General features: G+C 42.9%; 2 protein-coding genes across 3 annotated transcripts in view; one reads left to right on the forward strand and one right to left on the reverse strand.

Annotated features, from left to right (window-relative positions):
• Positions 1–19,799, forward strand: part of PLPP1 (phospholipid phosphatase 1) — a 95,551-nt gene extending 75,752 nt beyond the window's left edge. For both annotated transcript variants that reach the window (XM_056848328.1, XM_056848329.1), the window contains exons 5-6: positions 18,186–18,362; positions 19,423–19,799. In XM_056848328.1, the coding sequence (XP_056704306.1) occupies positions 18,186–18,362; positions 19,423–19,554 (309 nt within the window). In that variant the 3' untranslated portion in view covers positions 19,555–19,799. The remainder of the gene's footprint in view (positions 1–18,185; positions 18,363–19,422) is intronic.
• Positions 19,800–19,979: 180 nt separating this feature from the next.
• MTREX (Mtr4 exosome RNA helicase) overlaps positions 19,980–26,147 on the reverse strand; it is a 56,408-nt gene continuing 50,240 nt past the window's right edge. Inside the window, exons 23-27 of the mRNA XM_056849039.1 lie at positions 26,024–26,129; positions 25,200–25,256; positions 24,333–24,495; positions 20,489–20,593; positions 19,980–20,080 (exon numbers count right to left, since the gene is read on the reverse strand). Coding sequence (XP_056705017.1) covers positions 20,028–20,080; positions 20,489–20,593; positions 24,333–24,495; positions 25,200–25,256; positions 26,024–26,129 — 484 coding nt within the window. The 3' untranslated portion in view covers positions 19,980–20,027. The remainder of the gene's footprint in view (positions 20,081–20,488; positions 20,594–24,332; positions 24,496–25,199; positions 25,257–26,023; positions 26,130–26,147) is intronic.

The following is a 26,147-nucleotide window of genomic DNA, read 5'->3' on the forward strand; positions in this document are numbered from 1 at the left end:
TCTGCAGTATCTCATTGTGCATGTAAGGTAGCCAATGACATGTCTGTGTGACTTGGAACCTTGGAATTCTTTGGCCCTTGAGCTAGGGTTGCCAACCTCCAGGTGGTGGCTGGAGATCTCCCGCTATTACAACAGATCTCCAGCCGATAGAGATCAGTTCCCTTGGAGAAAATGGCCTCTTTGGCAATTGGACTCTTATGGCATTGAAGTCCCTCCCCTCTCCAAATCCTGCCCTCCTCAGGCTCCGCCCCCACATCTCCAGGTATTTCCCAACCCAGAACTGGCAACTCTACCTAGAGCCCTTTGTCATTTCACCAGATAAAACGGTGCCAGACTCCACGTCAACAAACTGGGTTTCTTACTTGTTAAAAATAGGTTAAGATTGTTGTGACATAGAGACCTCTAATCATTTTCTTTACCAAATAAAATTGCTTGGCATTATAATAGTAAAGCAGGCAATTTAGGGGCTGCAACAGTGTCCACCGTTAAATGAGGTTAATTCTCTTGGCTTGCTGGCAGGAAGTGGGCAGAGTTTTCTCTTTGTTCTGGCATGCCAAGGATAATTTGAGGCAAATTGCTCTGCTGTTTCTTCTGCAACTTATCTGTTTGCTTCCTACAAAAAAAACCCCTCCTCCTATATCATCCTTGTCTCCACTATCAAGCTGCCCTGAGCCCAGTTTGCAGGGAAAGGGCAGGTATAAAGTCAAATAAAATAAAATAATAAGATAAATATCAGAGCAGCAGGACAGCTTGCTGCGCTCTTGCTGAGTTCCATTTACTTACGTAGATAGCATTTTTATGATCAGACAAAGGTAACCCTTGATCACTTCAGTGATGGCTTAGTAAATAAGTAGTAAATGAAGATGGTCTGCTCTTTTCTGACCCCTCTCTGCCCCCCTGTTGGTATTAAACTGGAAAAGCTAGAAAGTGCCATAATTTCTGTGGACTTGTTTTGTGTCTCAGGCCTTCGAAGCAAAGTTTTGTGCGGTAGTATAGGACTTGGTTCTGCCTGTTGTAATGGCTTGCTGCTTACACGCTGCAGATGCAGTCACTTCTCTGTGCTGACATTTCAGGACCCCGAACCTTCCCACGTGGCAGTCCAAGAGCTCTGCCACTGGCCCCGAGTCAAGTCTGGTGTGCCTGATAACCTGTTTCCAATGTACTTTCGGGCCAGCTTCGTCTTGCCGTTTGCACGCTCAACTGCAGCTGTACTTCTGCGCTGCTCGTGACTCCCCAGTCCTTAACATGTGGCATTACTCACAGCTTTGCGTTAATCAGAGCCAGACTTCTTGAAATGTCAGCCTCCTGAGGGCTGAAGGAATCTGATGTATGATACCATGACTGACTGCAAAAAACAAAAAAACAAAAACAGCAACCTCCACCTCAAATCCGAAAGGATATGGTAGTTATGAGCTACACTGACAAGTAAATTAGGGGCTCTGCAGGATTTGGGGAAACCAATGGAGCCCCAGGCTTCCCTTCAGTTCTTTTCAGAGTTTGCTTCAAACTATTTCCCCTTAACTTTCTCCAGATTGCTCATTTCGGAGGAAGTGTTTGCTCTGGCTTGCAAGCAAATACCACCGTTTGTCAGTTTCTTTTAAAGAATCTAGCTGCACCACAAACACAAGATTGTAAGGACCACCGCCTGTTGTCATTTTCTTTCCCCCAGTGACCCTAGAGAAATGCTCCGGTAGACTTATGCTGTGGTTGTAGAAAAGGCTTGTATGTATAAACTTTTTCTGGATTGCATTGCTTCTGATTTCGGTCAAGGGATGACACAAAGCGGAGATGTTGGGTGACTCCACTTCTCGTGCAAGGACAGGGAGAGAACAAACCTCTAGGAGGAACTGGAATGATCCCTGATCTCATTGGCAATCAATTTTTGGGGGCTGAAGAATAATACGGTAGAAGACAGAACCAGGATACAGGATGATCTTGACAGGCTGGAGAATTGGGCTAAAAGTAATAAAATGCACTTCAACAACAATAAATGTAAAGTTCTGCATTCAGGTAGGAAAAATCAAATGCATAATTATAGGATGGGGGAGACTTGTCTCAGCAGTAGTGTGTGTGAAAAGGATCTTGGGGTCTTAGTAGACCAAACACTGAACATTAGTCAGCAGTGTGATGCGCTAGCTAAAAAAGGCAAATGCAATCTTGGGCTGCATCAACAGAAGTATAGTTTCCAGATCACGCGAAGTGATGGTATCACTTTACTCTGCTCTGGTTAGACCTCACCTAGAGTATTGTGTTCAGTTTTGGGCACTGCAATTTAAGAAGGATGTGGACAAGCTGGAATGTGTCCAGAGGAGGCCAACAAAGATGGTGAGGGGTCTGGAGACCAAGACTTATGAGGAAAGGTTGAAGGAGCTGGGTATGTTTAGCCTGAAAAGGAGAAGACTGAGAGGGGATATGATAACTATCTTCAAGTACTTGAAGGGCTGTCATATAGAGGAGGGTGCCGAGTTGTTTTCTGTTGCTCCAGAAGGTCGGACCAGAACCAACGGGTTGAAATTAAATCAAAAGAGTTTCCGTCTAGACATTAGGAAGAATTTTCTAACAGAGCGGTTCCTCAATGGAACAGGCTTCCTCGGGAGGTGGTAAGCGCTCCTTCCCTGGAGGTTTTTAAGAAGAGGCTAGATGGCCATCTGTCAGCAGTGCTGATTCTGTGACCTTAGGCAGATCATGAGAGAAAGGGCACCTTGGCCATCTTCTGGGCATGGAGTATAGGTCACTGTGTGTGTGTCGGGGGGAGGTAGTTTGGAATTTCCTGCATTGTGCAGGGGGTTAGACTAGATGACCCTGATGGTCCCTTCCAACTCTATGATTCTATGCTGGAAATGCTGACAGCTTTAGAACCAAAGAGTCTTCTTGGAGTTTTGAGATGCATCTGTGCCATAGTGAAGAAACTAGCGAACAAACGGATATTCTGGTTCATAATATTGTCGAAGGCTTTCACGGTCAGAGTTCATTGGTTCTTGTAGGTTATCCGGGCTGTGTAACCGTGGTCTTGGAATTTTCTTTCCTGACGTTTCGCCAGCAACTGTGGCAGGCATCTTCAGAGTAGTAACACTGAAGGACAGTGTCTCTCAGTGTCAAGGGTGTAGAAAGAGTAATATATAGTCAGAAAGGGGTTGGGTTTGAGCTGAGTATTGTCCTGCAAAAGTATTGTCCTGTAAGTATCAAGATAATGTGCTAATGAGGATATGGTATGTTAAAATGGAACCATTGTATCCTGAAGTGATCTGTTAATGTGTGTAATCCAAAACTAATCTGTATGGCTATTGTTGAATGTTGTCTTTGTCTGGAGGTTTTTCAGGGCAGGAAGCCAAGCCTTATTCATTCTTAAACTCTCCTCTTTTCTGTTAAAGTTGTGCTGATGTTTGTGAATTTCAATGGCTTCTCTGTGCAATCTGACAAAATAGTTGGTAGAACTGTCCAGTCTTTCAGTGTCTTGGAATAAGACCCTGTGTCCTGTTTGTGTCAGTCCATGTTCAGCCACTGCTGATTTCTCAGGTTGGCCAAGTCTGCAGTATCTTTCATGTTCTTTTATCCTTGTTTGTATGCTGCGTTTTGTGGTCCCGATGTAAACTTCTCCACAGCTGCAAGGTATACGATATACTCCTGCAGAGGTGAGGGGGTCTCTTTTGTCTTTTGCTGATCGTAGCATTTGTTGTATTTTCTTGGTGGGTTTAAACACTGTTTGTAGGTTATGTTTTTTCAAAAGTTTCTCCATCCTATCAGTGACTCCTTTAATAAATGGCAAGAATACCTTTCCTATGGGAGACTGTTTTTCTTGAGTTTTCTGATTTTTGTTTGGTTCAATGGCCCTTCTGATTTCATTCTTGGAGTAGCCGTTTGCTAGCAGTGCGTGATTTAGATGGTTAGTTTCTTCCTTGAGAAACTGTGGTTCACAGATCCGTCTTGCACGGTCCATTAATGTTTTGATTATTCCTCTTTTCTGTCGGGGGTGGTGGTTGGAGTTTTTGTGTAAGTAGCGATCTGTGTGAGTTGGTTTCCGGTAGACCTTGTGACCTAACTGAAGGTTTGATTTACGGATGACAAGGGTATCAAGAAATGGGAGTTTACCCTCAATTTCCTTTTCCATGGTAAACTGAATGTTTGGATGGATATTATTAAGATCATCTTAATAATATCCATCCAAACATTCAGTTTACCATGGAAAAGGAAATTGAGGGTAAACTCCCATTTCTTGATACCCTTGTCATCCGTAAATCAAACCTTCAGTTAGGTCACAAGGTCTACCGGAAACCAACTCACACAGATCGCTACTTACACAAAAACTCCAACCACCACCCCCGACAGAAAAGAGGAATAATCAAAACATTAATGGACCGTGCAAGACGGATCTGTGAACCACAGTTTCTCAAGGAAGAAACTAACCATCTAAATCACGCACTGCTAGCAAACGGCTACTCCAAGAATGAAATCAGAAGGGCCATTGAACCAAACAAAAATCAGAAAACTCAAGAAAAACAGTCTCCCATAGGAAAGGTATTCTTGCCATTTATTAAAGGAGTCACTGATAGGATGGAGAAACTTTTGAAAAAACATAACCTACAAACAGTGTTTAAACCCACCAAGAAAATACAACAAATGCTACGATCAGCAAAAGACAAAAGAGACCCCCTCACCTCTGCAGGAGTATATCGTATACCTTGCAGCTGTGGAGAAGTTTACATCGGGACCACAAAACGCAGCATACAAACAAGGATAAAAGAACATGAAAGATACTGCAGACTTGGCCAACCTGAGAAATCAGCAGTGGCTGAACATGGACTGACACAAACAGGACACAGGGTCTTATTCCAAGACACTGAAAGACTGGACAGTTCTACCAACTATTTTGTCAGATTGCACAGAGAAGCCATTGAAATTCACAAACATCAGCACAACTTTAACAGAAAAGAGGAGAGTTTAAGAATGAATAAGGCTTGGCTTCCTGCCCTGAAAAACCTCCAGACAAAGACAACATTCAACAATAGCCATACAGATTAGTTTTGGATTACACACATTAACAGATCACTTCAGGATACAATGGTTCCATTTTAACATACCATATCCTCATTAGCACATTATCTTGATACTTACAGGACAATACTTTTGCAGGACAATACTCAGCTCAAACCCAACCCCTTTCTGACTATATATTACTCTTTCTACACCCTTGACACTGAGAGACACTGTCCTTCAGTGTTACTACTCTGAAGATGCCTGCCACAGTTGCTGGCGAAACGTCAGGAAAGAAAATTCCAAGACCACGGTTACACAGCCCGGATAACCTACAAGAACCAATTCTGGTTCATGTTTTGGCTGTGGGGTGTTGATTGGAAGAGAAGTTCTTTATATGTAACGCTCTGTTGAAGTGCACGTTGTTAGCAATGGGAAGAGGGTGTCCTAACTGGGTGAGGTAATAACAGCTACCTCCACCCACCTTTTCCCTTTCCTTTTTGACTGCAAGAGATTTGCATCTGTTTCCTGGGTTTCTGAATGAAGGGAGTGAGTCATACTCATGCACTTCTCTTGTGGGCAGCTGAGAGGGGATGTTGCCTATTATTTGGCTGGCCTAAAAAAGCAGTGACTTGGAATGGAGTGTGTATGGGGGACAGAAACATTGCTTTTGGAAAGCCCCCCACCCCCAATCCAGCTTTTTACAAAAACGATCTTAAGGAAAAATAATTTTATAATAAAATCTAAGGTGCATAAAACATGGTTTTAAGATGTGGAGTTTGGTGCTTCCTTGGAATCTAAATTCGGGTTATCTGGGAAGCTGTCCTGAGTGACTCAGGAATGGAAAGATTTACTTGACATGGAAATTGGACATGTCCCTGCCTATGAAAATGCCGCTGTCGTCTTTTCTGTAGCATTTGCATTGATTGCCATAAGCTTCTCCCTCCCTCTCCCCACCAGTGTGGAAAAATGAAAGAGCCTATAGAGGTGATTCATGTCTTAAGCTGTTCTTGTAGGGCTTTCCCGGGAGATGGGACCGCAGAGCCGGCCGTTGACTGTACCCAGAATCCAGTCTTGGGTTAGACCTGATGCTACAGAGGGTAATGAACTGCGGGTTTGCTTAACGCTTATGAAACAGGCAAAATACAGACTGGGGAAAGCAGTGGCAAACCACCCCGTAAACACGGTTTGCCTAGTAAACATATTGATGTGACGTCACCCCATGGGTCAGTAACGACCCAGTTCTTGCACAGGGGACCTTTACCTTTAATATTGACTTGGGAATTACTTGTAATACGGACCAATCATTGCATGGGTACGGCCTCTTTGTTTTAGATACTGCAAGAGAAGAGCTGTTTATAGAATAAAGCTTCTGTTTAGGCTTCTTTAAGTTTGCTCCATGGTGAGGTAAATAAACCACCCAAAGTGTTTACCAAATGGCTAATGCACAGTCATGGTTTATAGTAGATTTTTTTAAAAAATCCTTGTCTTCATTGAGATGGTTCACATTTGCTTTCAGCACAACATAGTAAAATTCCCTTTAGGCTGCCTTAGCTCTTAACCTAACAATCATAGCTGTTTGTTGGGTAAGAGAGAGAATCTCACTGTCTTGTGTCTGAGAAACAGAGAAAAGGGAGTGGAATTCTCTGCTGCCTGTGGGAGCCACTGAGACCAGATTGAGCTGCAGCCCCAACCCTCCAGGCTACGTGACATGAAGGCGATACTTCAGCTCACTGCTGCAAATTAGTGTGCAAGTTACTAGTCCACAATATTTTATTAACACATCTGCATAGGCATACAATGTAAATAGTTTGTGATTCCATCAATGCCCAGAAAGAGGGGGGACCCTTCCCTAGAGAGCCAGCGAGGTATAGTGGTTAAGAGCGGTGGTTTGGAGCAGTGGACTCTGGAGAACCGTGTTTCATTCCCCACTCCTCCACATGAGTGGCGGATGCTAATCTGGGGAACGGGATTTGTTTCCCCACTCCTACACACGAAGCCAGCTGGGTGACCTTGGCCTAGTCACAGCTCTCTTAAGAGCTCTCCCAGCCCCACCTGCCGCACAGAGTGTCTGTTGTGTGGAGGAGAAGGGAAGGTGATTGTAAGCTGGTTTGGTTCTTCCTTAAGAGGTAGAGAAAGTCAGCATATAAAAATCATCTCTTCTCCTCCTCCTCCTCCTCTTTGATGCTTGCCTCTCAGTTTTTATTCTTCCTACCTGACTAAGCAAATGGTTATTTACAAAAGGGGGGAAAACCACCCACTACCAATGAAAAATATATTTTAAAATCTGTTTCAAAAAACTTGTACACAATTTTCTCTGTAATTGTATAATTACATAGAAGAAATGTGTATGTTAAGGAACAGGGAGATCCAGTGCTATTCCCAAGCAAACGTGAATAAGAAAGTTTCTCAAGAAGAACCATGTAACATTATCGTGCAGTTAGCCACAAATCAAAAAGCTGAAAGCCTTGTGAATAACATAGATATATTATGGCTGCTAGCAGGACACTTCAAATTCTCTTCTTCAGATAAATTAATGTTGTTCTTTCCTTCAGATATAAAGTGTGCTTCTCTGTAACAGGCAAGTTTCTCTCTTGCTCAATGCAAGGTTGTCCGTTAAAGATAAACTGGTATCTTCGATTCATCATTTGATTGGTGGCTTCATACAAGAAAGACAGAAAGAAGCATGCTTTGTATCTGAAGGAAAGAATAGCATTTATTTATCTGATAATTAAGATAATTAAAAATGTCTGGCTAGCAGCCATAATATAGATATGTTATCAGCGTTTTGATTTGTGGCTGACTGTAAAAAAAAAAAAGAAAAAGAAAAAAAAGGTAAAGGTCCCCTGTGTAAGCACTGGGTTATTCCTGACCCATGGGGTGACGTCACATCCCGACGTTTACTGGGCAGACTTTTGTTTACAGGGTGGTTTGCCAGTGCCTTCCCCAGTCATCCACACTTTACCCCCAGCAAGCTGGGTCCTTGTTTTACCGACCTTGGAAGGATGGAAGGCTGAGTCGACCTCGAGCCGGCTCCCTGAACCCGACTTCCATCAGTATCTAACTCAGGTCTTGAGCAGAGCTTGGACTGCAGTACTGAAGCTTACCACTCTGCGCCACGGGGCTGACTGTACAGTGATGTTATTCGGTTCTTTTTGTGCAACTTTCTTATGTTTGCCGTTGGCTCTTCCTGGTCCTAATAAATACATTTCTTCTGTTTAATTGGACGTGTTTTTCTATGTAATTGTGTAAAAATTTCAAAATGGATTTATATATGTTTTTCATACCTGGATAGCCTCAGGCCAGCCTGATCTCATCAGATCTCAGAAGCTAAGCAGGGTTGGCTCTGGTTAGTATTTGGATGGGTGATCTCCAAGGCATACTAGGGTCATGACGCAGAGGCAGGCCGTGGCAAGCCACCTTTGAATGTCTCTTGCCTTGAAAACCCTACGCGGTTGCCATCAGTCAGTTGTGACTTTATGGCAAAAAAAGAAGTTGGTAGTTCCCCCCTCCCCTTTTGTGCTGCTGCACTATTTTGTAGGTTGTTTTGAGGGATTGCCCTTTTCTTTATCTTCTTACTAGAATGCAGCCATTTGGCTCTAGTCAGCAATACTGAGGCTTCGGTTGCACACCAGATCTCCTGCTGAGGTCCCTTTCTGACAGCAAACAGGCTAGCTGGGATATTCAGGGAAGCGGAGCAGACCAAGTCCATGCAAATCAAGTGCTCTGAAAACAACAGCCAGAGGGATCTTCTTGTATGTTTCAACAGATGGTTGTTCGGAGGTAAAAATTGGCCTGGAAATGCAAAGGTTTAATTTGACATTCTGTAGAGGAAAGGGAATGTCAACCATGGCATTCTTACTCCATTATCTCTTCTACCAAACAATAATTCTCTACTCCTTGGTCAGGGAGGGGTGGGATATTAAATTTAACAAATAAATAAATACAATACTCAAACAGGGTACAACGTAAATGGAAGGAATAGACAAGGGACTATGCAGGACATTGATTCCCCCTCCCCCAAATAATATTGCTATGTGTGAAAGGCATGATGTCTGAAACTGACCACTGAAAAGTCAGGGAAAGGGCTTTTTATGATTAATGGATTGATTTGACGTTCCTGCCAAACAGCGGAGCTGGGGTCTCCCCCCCCCCCGCCCTCTCAGCGCATAAATCTGTGCTTTTGATGGTAGAAAAACATTTGTAAAGCACTCTTCCTTCACTTTCTACCTCATACTGACACTTACACGGAGACTCTGTCCCTGTCTGTTGCCATCTTCTGTCAGTGAGTCAAAACTCGTTTCTTTTGGTATTCCCTCATTGATCCCTCTTTCCTGCCTAATGTTTTAATTGTTGTTTGTATGTTTTTGTATGTATTTTTAGCCCTGGTTTTAACTGTCGTAATTATGTGTTTTGTTGGTTTTAATGGCTTTTAAAGATTTTTTAAAAAACTTGTAAGCTGTCCTGATGGCCCTTATGAAGGCAGAAAGGTGGGATATAAATTTTGTGAGGTAGATAAATAAAATAAATATTTAAATAGCAGCGGTAACCAGTGGGTTAACCAGAGAACAAAGAGGGATCCAGCTGGGTCCTACAAGTAAATTAAGTTGTCTAAATTATCCTGGTTAAGACTAAGGGCTTATCCCAATGACATAATACGGTGTTTTCCTCCGGTATCTTGAAAACAGACAAAAATTGTAGTTTTGCTCCATTTAAAACTAAAAATCAAAATCAAAAACCCCAAGTAATTAGTGACATCAGTAAGTTACGAGCAAGGTTCTCAGTTCCCCAGAACCCTTCTTTAGGCTGAATGTTCATCCATCCTAAAAGAGTTCTGGGGAATGCGAAAGCTGTCCCAGCGCTGCTGTCCTGTCCTGCCAGAAGCAGAGATGAAGCCTATTTTGAAACTAGCTATTAGTTTGCTTAATGGAGGAAAACGTGGTCCAGAGTATGGGAGTCCTGAATAGGGCAATCCTGAATTTAACCCTTTCGTCACTATATCTAATAGTCGGCTGGTGGCTGGCCCCTTACATTTTAATCAAAAAGGAGGGAGGAACACTCAGACTGGCCTGAGGAAGACTAAAAATCTACCAGCCTTTGTTTTGGGTGATGAGTAGTTACCTAGCAAAGCCAATAAAACCAAGAGCTTTAGTTGCATTTGAAGTCCTTGTGGTTACTTATGCCATAATGGATGTTTTCTGCTGGCTTGTTGGTTCAAGGCCAGCCAATGAGGAACCCAAGATCTAGTTGACATTTGGATTTTTAAAATACTCCTCTTCAGTGTTCAGGAACTGCTCCTGCTGCGATGTGTGTACATAAGGGCCGCTTAAGAAGTTAGCTTTCTCCTGTAAAAGTATTGCTGTGTGGAAAATGATGTGAAAGCAATGCATAGATCATTGTGCATGTTAACTGCACGCATGGACTTCTTGCTTACGGGTACAGTTCATTTATATGGCGGTGACAAAGGTAGTGGTGTGATTGTTTTGTGTGTGTATGTGTGTGACACATGCTTTCACTTGTTTTTCTGGATGTCTGTGCTTTCCTACCTCTGTGTAAAGCTGCCCTGTGGTGTGTGGAAGGAAGTCTATCTTGCCGCACTTTTCCTTTTCTGAGCATTTCCTGTGCTGTTTTTATTCATTTTCCTGTTAGAATCTAAAATCTTGGTATTGCTGATGATGAAGAGCTGATCTGTTGTGGGAAGAGAGGTATAACTGAAAGCAATCACTATGGTTTTCTCCTCCATCTTTCAAAAGCTCTGGTTGACACAATGGGGAAATCCTTCCTTCTCATCAGCGGAGAAAACACCAGTAAACTAGTTTGGTCTCCTTGCTTTTTGATAATTACAAATGCAAACCTGAGGCCACTTTCGATGCAGCTTATATTCATCAGTGTAGTTTGAAGGAACATTGCTCAAAAACTCATTCTGCCAAGCCTCCCGGCTCTGACAGGGCTGAGGAGATGGAAAGGTGTGAGCAAACTCAACTAAAAGCTCTTGTAAAATACCTCATCGTTCATTGATTCTTTTTTTCCCCTTAAGAGAGAGACCTCAACTGCCAGTCTAGTAACAGATGAGGTTTCTGTGGTCTGATGATTCACACTTCCCTGAAGATGAGGGATGGTTTGGAGCATTTGCTGCCTGAGGCATCTGGCACAAAACGCCCCCCCCCCTTAATACCTTTCCTTTTTAATTACCTGTACTGTGAGGTTGCACCTGCTCTGCAGAGACAAGGTGTTGCGAAATCTTACATTGGGAGCAACTGCTGGCAAATTGAAGGGCACATCACAAACTAATGGACTGGAACTGGGCTATTTCCCCTCCCCGTTATGGACCCCCCCCCCAATGTCATTCCTCAGGGTCCTCTAGCCCTCAGGAACAGTATGTCTTGGAGATCAGTGGGAGGGGAGTGGCAGGAGAACGCCATTCTGCCACTGGAAAATGTAGTCTGGAATCCAACCCGTTAATGTTTGTGCATAGAACTGTGTAGGAAATGGCTTGTGTGCCTCACACATTTATGAAGTTTTCACACGTATTTTTATCACCTATGCATGCTGTAGGAGCTTGTTAACAGGAATGTGTTTTCCTGTTTTTCTTAGTGAGGGGAGGTGAGCAGCGGGGGGCCCAGAGATCTGTGTTGGGACTGGTGCGTCTTATTCATAAAAGTTTACCATCGTTAGAATTCCCAGCAACTTTAATCTTCTGCGTCTTATTCATAAATATATATATAGTTTTTTATTATTTTTTAGGGAATACAAAAGGGAAAGGGGGAAGTTTAGCATCCGTTTGCAATAAACAATGTTATCTCAATCAATAATAAACGTACTTAATACAGAGATTTGCTGCTGCTAATTCAATATATTGGTTTCTAATCTATTTTTGTTTGATGAAAAGATAAATATATATTTCAAAAGATGACGTTATTGAAAATAGACTATGATATATTTCTCTAAAGGTTATAATGATTAAGGTAAACCAAATATGTTTTTAGATATAAGAAACATCTACTTATATAGAAGGTAAGAGAGATTAACTGGAATCAAGCATTTGAGGACATATACATATACCATCAATTGTGATAGCAGGAGATCTCCCAACTAGTACCTGGAGGTTGGCAGCCCTATTCATAAATGATCTGGAACTGGGGGGTGGGGTTGAGCAGTGAAGTAGGAAACTTTATGGAGGACACCAAATTAAATTGCTCAAGATGTTAAAATAATTCCTCCAGACTGGGTGAATGGGCAACAAAATGGCAGATGAAAGGCAGTGTGTGTGGAAAGTAATGCATTTCTGGGCAAAACCTCCCCAATACTAATTTTACATATACACAAATTTCAGGTAGTGGTGACAGACCAAGAAAAAAGGGTTGTGGTAGATATCTCACAGAAAATGCCATTTTCTGTGGTGCTCCATATGGCATCTGACTGGGATCTGCTGGAAACAGAATGCAACACTAGGTGGACTTACTGGTCTGATCCAGCACGACTACCCTTATATTATGAAATCTGGATCCTGGTCTCTCTTTAACAACCATACCATTCTGGCTCTTTGGCCAGTCATGTAGTGTATTTTCCTTAATTGCTTGAGAAAATTATATTTCAGGCTGCTCTGTCTGCACAACAGCCTAATTAAAATGTGTATGGCGCCAGCTAACTAACACTGGCTGTTGTGGTACCAAACAAAATATTAAAGCAAAACAATGTGAATGTTTTAAAGTTGACAGGCATGCTGTATGCAAGTGTTGGAGCGAAACATGGATCTAGAATGAAAGTGGTTAACTTTTTCTCTATAAATACAGTGACAGTAGGAGTAAGAGGATCACGTTTCCTGGTTTTCATTTGACTCCTTACCCATCTTTTGTATGAAGCTGCTTTTAGGCTTTGGAGAGGGGTGGTGGTAGGAGACCTTTACATAGCCATTAGCGTTGTAGGTAAGCAGTTAAGGGTTGTTACCTTTATTCTGCTCGAAGGCTATAGCAAGCCTTCTCTACATAAGCTGAAAAAAGAAAGCTGACAGTATGGGGGTGAGCTGGTCAGAGAAGAGAAAAGTACACAAGGGGCATGCCTGCATGAGAAGTGATCTTGTTCAAGGGTCCCTGTTGTGACATGTCCACCATTAGCAATTCATCCAAACCATGGAGCATACAGCTGCCTGTCTTGTTCAGTCTGAGACCTCAGTCTTGTCTCCTTCCACCCAGCAACTTTTCCTGGCTTCCTTAAAAGGGCCCTAAATAGCCATCCTTATCCTAAGAGGTGATTGAATGGGGATACTCAAAACTGACTTATTGGAGGTAGAAGAAAATTCTTAACTGAGCAACTTTCTAGAGTAGCGTGGGTTTTTTGTTTGTTTGTTTTTGACATAATTCATGAAGCAATTTACCTATTCTCGGTCGTGGTGCCAAAAATTTGGAATCCCCTCCCCAAGGAGATTTGAGTGTGCCTGGATGCTGTGATTGAGGCAGAGCTGGCTGAAGTTAAATCCAGCTAAAACTGAAGTCCTATGGCTGGGAAAGTCCGGGTCTTTGGGGGGTTTGCAACTCCCTGCTCTGGATGGGGTCCAGCTTACATCAGTGGACTCTGCAAGGAGCTTGGGGGTCAGGCTGGACACTTTGCTTATCTTGGACAATCAAGTGTCCTCATTGGTTAAATGGCATTTTTCTTTCTCTGCCAGGCTCACCAGCTGTCCCCATATTTGTCCCAGTTGGACCTGACTGTGGTGATTCATGTGACGGTCATGTCCAGATTGGACTATTGCAATTTGCTCTAGGCAGGGCTGCCCTGAAGATGCTTTGGAAATTTCAGATTGTTCAGAATGCAGCTGTCAGGCTGTTGACTGATGCATCGTAGTATGTACTTATTCAGCCTGTTTCGACGCACTTGGTTTCTGGGTCAAATTCAAGATGCTGTTTCTAACCTTTAAAGCCCTATACAGTTTGGGACTGTCATACCTTAAGGACCGCCTCTTCCATTATGACCCCCCTATGGTGCTTGCATTCCACTTCAGCTTTGCACAAACTTCTGGTGGTGCCTGGTCCGCAGGTGGCTTGTTTAACTTGGACCAGAACAAGGGTTTTTTCCATTGTGGCCCCAACCTGGTAGAATGCTCTGCCAGAAGAAACTCCATGCCCTGTGGAACCTGTCTAGGTTCTCCAGGGCCAGTAAGACTGAGTGGTTGCTCCAGCCATTCCACCGAGGCAATCTTACTGGGCCTACTAGCAGCCACTCTGATTGTATGCTAGACCCTGATCCAACCCCCAGTTATGAAGCTCACTGGGTGATCTTGGACAAGGCGTTATTCCTGCCTATGCTGCCTCGCAAGCTGGTTTGTGAGGATAGAATTATGGGACAGGTCATTCTCTGGCGGAAAGGTAGGCTAAAACCATACAGTCCCTGCCCTTGCTAGGTATCTAGTTTCCCTACAATTTCCCCTTTCTTTCCATAGTCCCTGTCTGATGTAAGAAACACACAGAGCTGTAACACATTTTAATATAATACTCTTATTTTGGACTGGAGGGGGGTTAGGTTTCACAAAATTTTATAAGCAGAAACTATAAAGTTCCTTTTTAGTTTTTAGTAAACAGCTTACAGCTCTTCCTTATTTGGTCAGGTCTTCTAAAGATTGCTGAAGCCAGAGCTGAGCGAGGATTTTTTGAGACACTTCTAGTTTTACAAGAGCAAATCTTTCTCTCCTTGAAAAGATGTTTCCACTTGTGTCTGTGGCTTCTTTTGAAGGGGCTACACGTTGAACTTTCAATGGGAGAAGTGAAGCATTAGACCAGAGAGGGGGAGGAACATGGTAGGCAGGATGGATGTGGTGAAGAGTGTGTGATTTAGTTATGGCTGAGATTTTAACCACTTTCCATAAACATCTAGAAGGGAGCTGTGGCATATTTCAGTTTAGTTTAATAAATGTACTTTCAAAAAAGGGGACCACCAAAGGCAGAGATTTGTGATAGCTTTAAGGTAAATTACAGCGTTCAGAACAAAAAGTGCTTCACTTTTACTGTTCCTTATGACATTGTCTGTTTGTGTCACTTGCACTGAATCAGCATCGCTGTTGTCGGTGCTCACCACCTGTCATATGTTTTGCCACCCCTGCTTGGCCTTAGGTAGTCTAGAAACTGGAGCTGTCCCCTTAATTCATGGGTGAGTGCTATTAAGAAGAAGGGTTAGTTTTTATATGCCAACTTTCTCTACCACTTAAGGAAGAATCAAACTGGCTTACAATCACCTTCCCCTCCCCACAACAGACACCCTGTGAGGTAGGTGGAGCTGAGAAAGCTCTAAGAGTCGTGACTAGCCCAAGGTCACCTAGCTGGTTTCAAGTGTAGGAGTGGGGAAACCAACCCGGTTCACCAGATTAGCGCCCACTGCTCATGTGGAAGAGTGGGGAATCAAACCTGGTTCTCCAGATTAGAGTCCATCGCTCCAAACCACCGCTCTTAACCACTACACCACACTGGCTCATAATTTTAAATTCTACAGATTGGAAGGGGGAAAACTGTGGCAGCTGTAAGCAGCCCGATATGAAGAAAGGCTCATCACTAGCAAGGCCTTTCTGGATACTGGGTTGAGGGTGTGTGAGGCCACAGTTTAAATCAGCGACTCAGGGCAACCGCTTGCTTGTGTGTGTAAAATACACTCAGCTTGGGTTAATACAATGGCAGCTAAAATCTTTTCAGTTTGAAACTGTCAGATCACTAACAAAGGATAGAAGAGAACTAAATCTGGAAGTGGCTCCATGCTAGGGTACAAGCTCTTCTGGTGTTTGTGGTTGCTTGGAGGCACCGCTCTCAAAATCTTTGCTGCTGGTTCTGTTACTTGGGCGGGGGCTCGGTCTAAATTCAGAATAGAGGGCAGCTAATATACTTTGATGACCTACGCTATCCACTAACAGCCTTGGCATGTAAAATCATAGCATGCATGCATAACAGCCAGGAGCAGCTGCTGCTTGTTTGGAAAGTTGCTTCTTTGAAGGCCTTGGTGTCTGTGGGGTCCGGAGGGCAGTAAACTTGCTGGTCCCTGTTGAGGTGTCTAGACACTGCTTGCGATTGAGAGCTGTCTGGGCCTTGGGCACTCACTGAGCCAGCCGGCCACCACCAGCTCTGGTGCAATTAAAGGGGCGCTTCCCCCTTATTTTTCTGCAGAACTAACACCCCAATCGCTTTGGGTGTAGTAAAGCCAACCTAGCTCAAAACGCGTGCCTGTCTCCGTACCTTAAAACAGTCGGGGCTAAGTAGCCGCTCTCTTAATGTGGGAAGAAACTCATGAGTAAATATTAAACCCCAAGTTTCCTGTTTTGCTGTGCGAGCTGTGGAGCTTGGCGCTGCGAATAATTCTGCTTCAGGGAGGTTCAGACACAGTATGTTAATGACCAGTTAAGTTTTTGGCAGGCTGGCAACAGGCATGAAACCTTACCACCCTGGAGCTCTGCTCCAGGAACTCCAACCCTTTTTGCCTTTGACTACCATCTTCTGGAGAGCTACCCTTCCCTTCCCTCCTCGCCCACTCATTCCCACCTTTCCTCCAGTGTACATCAGGGCCCGCCAACTGCAGAAATTGCTTATATGTGGGAAGGAATGTTGAGCGAAGCAATGCATTTTTCAGTGTTTTCAGAAGAATTCCTCAGCGGGAAAGGAGGGAGCAGGACAGCACTGATAGACCAGCCTGCTCTCTCCAGACCACCAGCACGATTCCTTGCTCCGGCTCATACTAGGGTCAAGTGGTGTTATGGTGGTATAGGTGGTGTCACAAACAAGCCTTGTGAAAACACTTGCATTTGGCTCAAAGCTGGATTTTGAAGCTCAGCACAATGCAATTATATTTGTTGGTTCAACTGCAGCAAATCCTGGCTGTTGACAATCGAGTGCATCTTTGAGACATACATGCCTGTCGAGTGCCTTCATAGTTGCTGGCACTGAAGCCTAACAAAACATTCCTGGTGTACACCTTCATCGGGCCCAAAACTACTTTAATCAGGATTTCCAAGAAATTGCTTCATACAGAATTAAACTTTTGGAGAGTCTTTTTATAGACGACTGAAAACCCTGGATGCCAAAACTGTGATGTAATGGCTTCTTTGAAAAAAAACAAACCCTGCTTAAGCATTCCCTAAATATTTAACTTTTGAAAGTAGCATCTACTGTCCACAGAGTACGCTCTGTTTGCCCATTTCCACAAACCTAACGTTCTAGCAGGTACCTGGGGCTTTAGAAGTTGTCTGTGGAAGTCCTGACCACAACTTGCATCCAGTCGAGTTTCGCTCTTAGCACTTCTGATTTTTGATAGGATTATGAGTCTAGTTCAGCCTTAAGAGTCCTGGCTCTAGAATGCCAATGTGTGAAGTAATAACTGTCCCTCCTCATAGCTACTGCTGAAGTAATTAAGTATTCAAGGCCGCAGCTTGAGGGCAGCAAGACTTCACCATCCACGTACTGTGGAAATCTAGTGAAATCTATAATGCATCTTACAGTGCCACAAAGTCCTGTTAAATGTGTCCTTGCAATAGGCTGGCTGTTCATATGTCACTGAATTAACTGATAATGTAAATCAGTTTGCCATTTCTACAATGCCAATTAATTGAAAGCTTCCATAGATTTCTGAAGTGTAAGGATGTGTCACTGGCCACCAAGATTAAGCTAATTCAAGCCATCGTATTCCCTATTACTATGTATGGGTGTGAAAGCTGGACATTGAAGCAAGTTGATAGGAAGAAAGTAGATTCCTTTGAAATTTGGTGTTGCAGGAGAGTGTTATAAATACCGTAGACTGCCAAAAAAAAAAAAAAAAAAATCAGTGGGTTATAGCTCAAATCAAGCCTGAACTGACCCTAGAAGCTAAAATGACTCAACTGAGGCTATCGTATTTTGGTCACATTATGAGAAGACAAGAGTCACTGGAAAAGACAGTCATGCTAGGAAAAGTTGAGGGCAGCAGGAAAAGAAGACCCAACAAGAGATGGATTGACTCGATAAAGGAAGCCACAGCCCTCAGTTTGCAAGATCTGAACAAGGCTGTCAAAGATAGGACATTTTGGAGGACTTTGATTCATAGGGTCACCATGAGTCAGAAGTGACTTGACAGCACTTAACACACACACAGATTTCTATCTATATGGTTAGTTAGGGATTTTGTTGTTGTTGTTTTTTAATTTGAACTGATTTTTAAAGTAGTCGCCTGTTCTATGCTTCTGCTCAATGTGTGTGTCCTTTGGTTTTTAGCTTTATCTCCAGGCCAGAATGAGAGGTGACTGGGCAAGACTTCTGCGTCCCACAGTACAGTTCGGCCTCATTGCGTCATCGATCTACGTGGGTCTCTCTCGTGTTTCTGACTACAAGCATCACTGGAGTGATGTGCTGACTGGACTTATCCAGGGAGCAGTGGTAGCTGTTCTTATCGTAAGTCCATAGACAGAGTTACTTTGCCAGAAGGTACTGCTGATAAAACCTGGTTTGTCTTTTCAGTAGGCTGCCACGGGGCAATGCCACTTAACATCCTGGTCCTGTATACCTTTTCTCAGAAGCAAATCACTCTGCTCATTGGTTGAATCATCTGTTTTTCGGAATACCCCCATCATGCAGTTTGCCCGCTTTTACATATTATTTGACAACTCCTCGTATTTCTAGAGCCTTCTGTTTAGTTAGACTGAATGCTAACCCCTTTATGATTATGCAAGGCATAATTTTGAACATACCATACCCAGAAAGGACCTGTCCTTGCTCTTCTGGCTCTATTGATTTATTAGCTCATGCCCTTTTGGAATGCGGCTTTTATTAGGAACTTCGATCACGTTATATCTCTCCCCTTTTAACATATAAATCTAATGCCTCTGTGTCTAGGCCTTTTTTATTAAGTGACAGGGATCCCAAGGCTACATTGTCAGTGGCAAGATTTATTTCAGTCCTTATATCCCTCAAACATTAGATTTAAAATTACGCTGCTCAAGATCAATGGATCAAGGAGCTTCTAAGGGATAAAGGAAAGGAATATTTATGTACACTTTGGAAGTAAATACCAATGTAAACAGGAACAAGAATTATTCACCTAGACCTCTTTGTTGTGATATTTGCCACTTCCATGAGAGTGAGGAAAAGGGGAAACAGTCAGTCTATGGCCTGTATCCAACCACAAACTGTCATAGACTTACAATGCTGTCCTGAGCAGAGTTACACCCTTTGAAGTCATGTGCCACTAACAGTGCAGTACTAAGAAGAGTTCCACCCTTCTACACTCACTAAGTGTTCAGAAGGGGCAACAATGTCCCAAGAACAAAATCTCAGGGGGGTTAATATGCAATCGAGATGGTGGGAGGCACCGTCCCATGTCTGTCTACAGATGCGTCTGAACTTCTTGTGGACTTCCTTTACCATTCTCGCATCAGATGCAGCACTAGTAGAGGAATAGCTCAATTTCGGTGCCATTTACTCTTATCTAATGCTTTCCAATATCTTCATCTAGGTTGCATATGTGTCAGATTTCTTCAAAGTGAGAGGTCGCACTTTTAAACAGAAGGAGGAAGAAGATTCGCACACAACTTTACATGAGACACCTACCAATGGAAATCACTTTGGCAGTAATCACCAGCCGTGACCAACTCAAGAGCTAATACCCTGTGGAATCTCCTGTTCTCCAAAAGGAAAGTTTTGCAAGTCTTCCTGCCCTATATAAAGAAATAAATTAAAATGCCTTTTGAAGGGACTGCTGCTGCTATACCTCTTGGATGCTCACTTTACGTGTATATAGTAACATTTAAGACCTATGTATCTAAAAACTTCATTTCTGTTGGTTCAAGCTTGTGCTTTAAAGACACATTATTTGGGCTATTTTTTAATTAAAATAATGTAACATTTATGTACAAACAGCCATGGTGTATGTAATATGCATGTTGCTTATGGTGAAATACATACAACACATTAAGAACACTGTAAAACATCGGTCTTGCTGGGGAACAAGGTGGACTGGGCAGTCTCTGCAGTTAATTTTTATGTTCCCAGGAATTACTGAGTAGAGTCTCCACAGGTGAACAGGTGGGTGGTGCCTGTTCCAAAACATCCCCGGGCTTGTTATAGGTAAAGGCTTGCAGCAAACACAATGTCTCTCTTGATCTTAGTAATACCTGTTAAGAAGAAGAGGGGAAAATATCAGTATTAAATCTAAAAGGCACCACCTGGCTGTTGCCATTGGCAGAAAAAATAATATGCATTTAGAAGGTGCATGTTTTTTAAAAAACAAAACCAGTCTTCGAATGTGGCTGGCTACTGCGCTCCAGGGTTCCTACCAAGTCTCCCAACTGCTCATTTTATTTTCCCAGTTCTTAATTAAAGATTGCTTTGAAGGAGCTTTCAAGACGTTAATGGCCGTTTAGGATTTTTGTTACATTATTCACTCTAAAATGGAGAGCAACTGATAAAGATACAAGCTAAAGTATCAGAAAGGACAGTGAAACACTTAAATGACCTAAACACTTTGTTTGAAGACATGTGTATTTATATGATATTGTGTGTGTATATATATACAGGCATACCTTCTGCAAATTTATTTTCCAGTTCTGTGTTTCCAATGGCTTTTGCGGCTTGGCACATCTGTCGAAGCAATTCTTCTAGCCGCCTCATACAACGAATTATACTCCCTAGTGTTTTGTTTTTTTAAAGAAAGGATGAGCATCTTTTAAACACAAAATAAATCAGCTATACTCTCATGTCACAGGATTACTGTACCTCCACCATATTACAGTTTACACAAGGAATACACAAGCCCACATATCCCCACTCTACATCACAGAATACAAAACCTCCTTCTAATTATATTACCAGAATCACTATTCCGTATTTAGAATGCATTCTCAGGTTCATTCCCTGCAGCCTGCATTTCAGCTGTTTGGGCTGGCCCTACACTCTTAGGTGCACTCAATCCCACAAAGAGCCCCTAGCCAAGGAAAAGGGAGAAGCTGCTGACCCCCCCCCCTTGACCTTAAGTCAACTGTTTCTTGCCTTAATTGGGCACTGGTAAGTGGCTTACTGCATCCTGCCCTGGAGTCCAGAAACGATAAGAGGGTACTCAAAGCTAGCATGGCAGAGACTTACAAAAGCCTCCTGATGACTGGACTCTGCAAGATTACTCAGTTAATGGAATTAGTTCCTTGCAGCCCGGTGCACATGCAGGTATTTAAAAGGGTAAAACCCTGGCAAAGCCCACCCCGCCCCAGACAGGGACGTGAGTGTCACCTTGGTGTCCTTGCTTAGCCTTCTCCACTAAACTGTACTGCTGCAGGAGGGGACTGAGGACAGCTGGTGTTGCTTGCTAGGGTTAGGTTTTAGAAATAAACCAGCAGTCTTATATGAATTACAATATCATTTTTCTATCCTATGTTGCTTTATATGCATATTAATACACTAAGGCTTTATAAGACTGCTGGTTTATTTCTGTAGCCTTCATAGAGCAGGCTAACGTTTTGTTTACTAAATATCTAGGTTTTAGCCTGCATCCAAAGCTGACTCCATAAACAGGAAGTTAAGTTGTACAAGAGCTGAAGGTCTTTTGCTACTTGGTTTATAAAGTTAAGTGAAGGCAGTGACATGGATTTTTGCTCAGCCTGTGTCAGTTTGAAATTAAGTTTGATCTTTTGTATGCTGGATCCAGCAGCCAGTTAAAAGCCACCTGGAGTCAATTACAAAAAAGACACAAGTCTGAGCCAAAAGAAGCTGGAGTGTGTCCTCCAAATATAGGCCATGCTGTACTCTGAGCAGGCAAGAGCTAGGGGGAGAGGCTGCTGCCCTCTGATTGCAGAGTTCATTAGAAAAATGCAATCCAAGCACCACACACAAAGAGAGCACCTTCAATCTAAGGCTGGAGTATAGGCTTCTTGCATGCAAACACTGCAAATGCCTACAAATCATACCAGCTTTTGCAAAGCTAAAGCCCATTCTCCTTTTCAGCCTTCCTCCAAGCATGCACCCCACAGCTGCATCCATTGAAATCTCAATGAAATGCGCTTTAAGCATGGAATTTAAAAGTGCCTTCCTGTCACCGATGCTCCTTGCCGCTTCTACAAGCTGCGTCTAAAGCTGTGAAAAGGTCCGCTTTACCTGCCATAGGAATGCAAGGCCGTACCATTTACACCATTTACAGCAAAAAAATAAATAAAAGGGCACGGTGGTGGTTTGGGGTTACGCTACCATGGTCAGTGCCTTGTCTGCGTGTAGCATAATTTCTACTCTGTAAGCTGCCCACACTAGCAATTTCAGCTGCCAGAGTAGAAATTATCCCACCCTGCCTCTTGCCCAGTGTCAAAAAACTTGGAAAGCCACAGTTGTATGGTGAGCCAACCAGCGGCAGAGAGTTCACTTACTGGCCAAGACCTACCACTACCCATTTTCGGGGGAGGAGGGGAGAAAGGGATGGGGGCAACCATCATAACAGTATTTGCAAATGCAGCTACCAACTGAACTGATTTCCTGCTTCCCTGCAATCAATAAATTGTAAATGATGAATGCAGATTTGAGTCTCTCTTGACATTCAACCCACAGTTCCTGTTACTCTTCTCTAAATTGGTCTGTGGGGAGAAGGACGAAGGGTATACCGCTAGTGGAGAAGGATGTGAGCCACTTGGAGTCTGCACTGGGGAGAAAGGAGGGATACAAATGAAGTAAATGAGTAATTTAGGGCCACCCTCTCTCTCTTTGATAATGCAGTCATACCTGAAAAGTATATGGTATGCATTTTGCACAGTGATGGCATTATTTAGCCACGCACACCGGCAATCAGACTACCTCCAGTTCTTAACAAACGGGTAACAGCTTCACTGCAACAATTTTACTTGGACTAGTGTTCACAATAAGTCTGTCAGTCATTAGGGTGCCACAAAACTCATTTTTGGTTTTATTGTCACAGACTAACACAGACCTTGCTCTGCAATTAACCAGTGGGCATATAATTAGATTCATGCAGACCACAAGGAATCACGGGATCCCTAGCCAGGATATCCAGGAATAACTGGATAAGGTACCACTTTCTTTAAAGCTACAAAGCAGCCCACAGAAGGGCCTGGATTGGGTCATGGTCAGGGCTGCAGTGCTAGGAAATGTTTTTTTAAAATCCTTTCAGCACATATCCCTGCCCCCAGAAGAAACTGTCCTGCTCCCCACTTTGCCTGAAGCTTCTGCTGCTGCTATTTTTGAGGAGGACAATCAGTCCTGTTTTCTACTTTTTGAGTGGACTGGGATGATCTCTAAGAGGAAAATGGTGCAAAAGATTCCCCCCCACACAGTTGCTTTTTAATGTGAAGGAGAATTTTGGAGATCTCTTCGTGGGTCTACCCTGTACCAGGTAGTTTAATCCTCAGCCTGACTAACATCCAGCACAAAACAAGAGGCAAAGTGGCAATCCCTGACTCCCAAAAATGCAAATAAAAGAGCGACCCTGGTATTACCTGCAGCCAAGACTGAACAGTAGTTTAGTTATAAGGGAATGCTGGAACTCAGCCACCAGGAGCAATCTGTGGGTGCCAGTTAAGACATGCAGCAACAATCTATTCTCTTAATTTACTGAATGTCTCCCCCAGGATATTGGAATTGACTAACAAATGGTCTATTGTTGAGATTTAAGGCTCTCTGCCAGCAAAGTAAAATTAACGAACATCAGATGCTGAAATGGCAGGACCCGCCCCCAAACACACTCGTTATTAATGTTCAAGGTGATTAATCTTATATAGTGTTAGTGTAGCGTGCCTGTGGGAGTGTTGCTACAATACAAACACTGCCTACAAGGAAGAGGAAAGGTAGTGCACTAGAGAACATCTTCAGTACTAACTGATCTTGTTTACACAGAAATGAGCCCTACTGAGTTCAGCGGTGCCACTTCTTATGCAACTATGGACAGGATCATCTTTACCCATATTGTTCCCTTTCTAGGAAGGAAAACTGACTCAGTGGCTGCAGCCAAGAATCCACCTGCCACGTACTATGACAGCAGCTGCTTTCGAGGTGGCTGCTGCCAAAGGAAGTGACAAATGGCTTCATTGTAAATGCTGAAGATTGGTGGTTGGGAAGGGAGGAAGATGCATGGAAATAAACTGATGACTAGTTTAGATTCCATGAAGATTCTTGCAAGTTCTCAGAAAAAAGGAAACACCCAACAACATTCTGAAGAAGTGAGCTGTGGCTCACGAATTTCCTGTCAGAAATTTTGTTAGTCTTTAAGGCGCTACTGGACTCTTGCTCTTTTCTACTGCTAGTGACAGACTAACATGGCTACTCATCGTGATCTAACAGCCAACGACAACATAATTCTCCCAGAATTGTAAACTTTCACACTCTTAGGCCATGGATTGGCATTCAATCATGCTATTCCAGCATTACAGTCACGCATACCTTCAAAGACATCTGTCATTTTGCATATGTGAGCAAAAGTAGCTCCATTGGCCCAGGTATGTACCACATCCATCAAGTTCGGCCTGAAGGAATTGAGGTAATTTTCTTCATCAATTTCCAATTTAGCTTCTGCTGACACTTTAGCAATTCTTTTTGCACATTCCTTTAAAAAGACAAGACCTTATTTAAATTATATATATCTATATATATATCTATATATATAAAAACAACACTACTCTTCCTGAAGCAAGCATATCACAAAAAAGATGGCCAGTACTGATAATCTAATGAGTAAGAGACTGAATATAAATGATGCCTCATCTTTTTACACTCCAAATCAGCCAATAAGAGCTCAAAGCACTTTTGTTTAACTGGGGGGGGGGGGGGAGGAGAGCATGCAGGGGGCTACAGCTTGAGTGGGAAATCCACAGAAATTGTAGACTCGGATCCTGCACAATTGTAAGTGGATCCAACTCGCTATCTTTTCTTTCAAATGAGACAAAACCAGATGGCCGCCCCTCTGTCTCCTAACTGCATTCATATTTGAAGACCAACTCTAAAAGATATGGCAAGCGCTTCAGAGATCATCAGATGAAATCATACCCTTACATGAACTGCTTAGGGTGGACGTATCAAGATCTATGTCATCACAGTGTTACATACATTACAACTGAAGAACACATGATCATAGTGTGAAGCAAGAAATATAACTTTCTAAAATCAGATTTTATTGCTATGAATAGAAAACGCACTGCCTATGGCATTGCAATTATCCTCACTGCATTTCACCAAAATCGGTAAAGCACACTCAGTTCTGCGCAAGACCTTTTGCGTTAATTCAACAAACTTAGTGATGAAGGAGTTTACCTGCATTTGGCGGAGGGGGCCTGCCAACTGTTCTGTTAGTTTGGGCATTTCGCTGGACTGGAAAAAAAGGAAAAGGGAATGTCATTGGTGTCCATTACCCTTACATGTCTAAAATTCTGAATTATTCCTCAACTATCACAAGTTACAAACTGATATACAAAGCCTAAATGAAACAAGCGAAGGTCTACAGTGCTTGGTGGATTGTGCTCATTGATTCTTTATGGTTCTTATCTTTGAAGGAAAGGATACCAGTACAATGATAAAATCCATTACCATGAAATTTTACTCTCCAGCCAGTATATTAATACGAATCAATTAAACCTTTAGGTTACTACTGTATAACCGAGACCTCCCTCCTTCTGCCTCCTAGCAGTGTTAGGCTGATGGATGTGAAGGTTCCCTTAGGCCCAATTCATCATGGCTAGCAGCCCTGGATGGGCCTAACTTTCATGAATATGTCTAAGCCCATTTGAAAAAAGGCCTGTGCTAGTGGCCATGACTACATCTACAGGCAGTGAATTCCACAATTTAAATACTGATTCTATGATCATGGGAGAGGGGAGAAATTCCTCTCTATTCACTTTCCAGTGTTACTTCCTGGGAAGAAGCTCCAACCCAGTCTTAGACTATCTTGTCCCTCCCCCCTCCAAACACCTGATAAAAGTAAAGGAATCTTGGCTGTGATATGTTTATCAGGGATGTAATGAGATCTAGGATTGAATTAATTTACTAACTATATTGCTTTCTCTGGCATGGAAATAAGCAGAAAATAAAAATCAAATGGGTCAAGTTTAGGATCCTCCAGTTGCACAAAATTAACTCACATTTTCTTGAAACACAAAACAGCTTAGCAGAGCAGTAGCTTGTTCAGCGGATAAGTCGTTGAAAAGCCCGTTGAACATCATTTCTGTCAGCAACAGCTCATCTGCACTGAAAGAGGAGAAAAAT

This window comes from Euleptes europaea, chromosome 4 (genome assembly GCF_029931775.1).
Source record: "Euleptes europaea isolate rEulEur1 chromosome 4, rEulEur1.hap1, whole genome shotgun sequence".
Taxonomy (NCBI): domain Eukaryota; kingdom Metazoa; phylum Chordata; class Lepidosauria; order Squamata; family Sphaerodactylidae; genus Euleptes; species Euleptes europaea.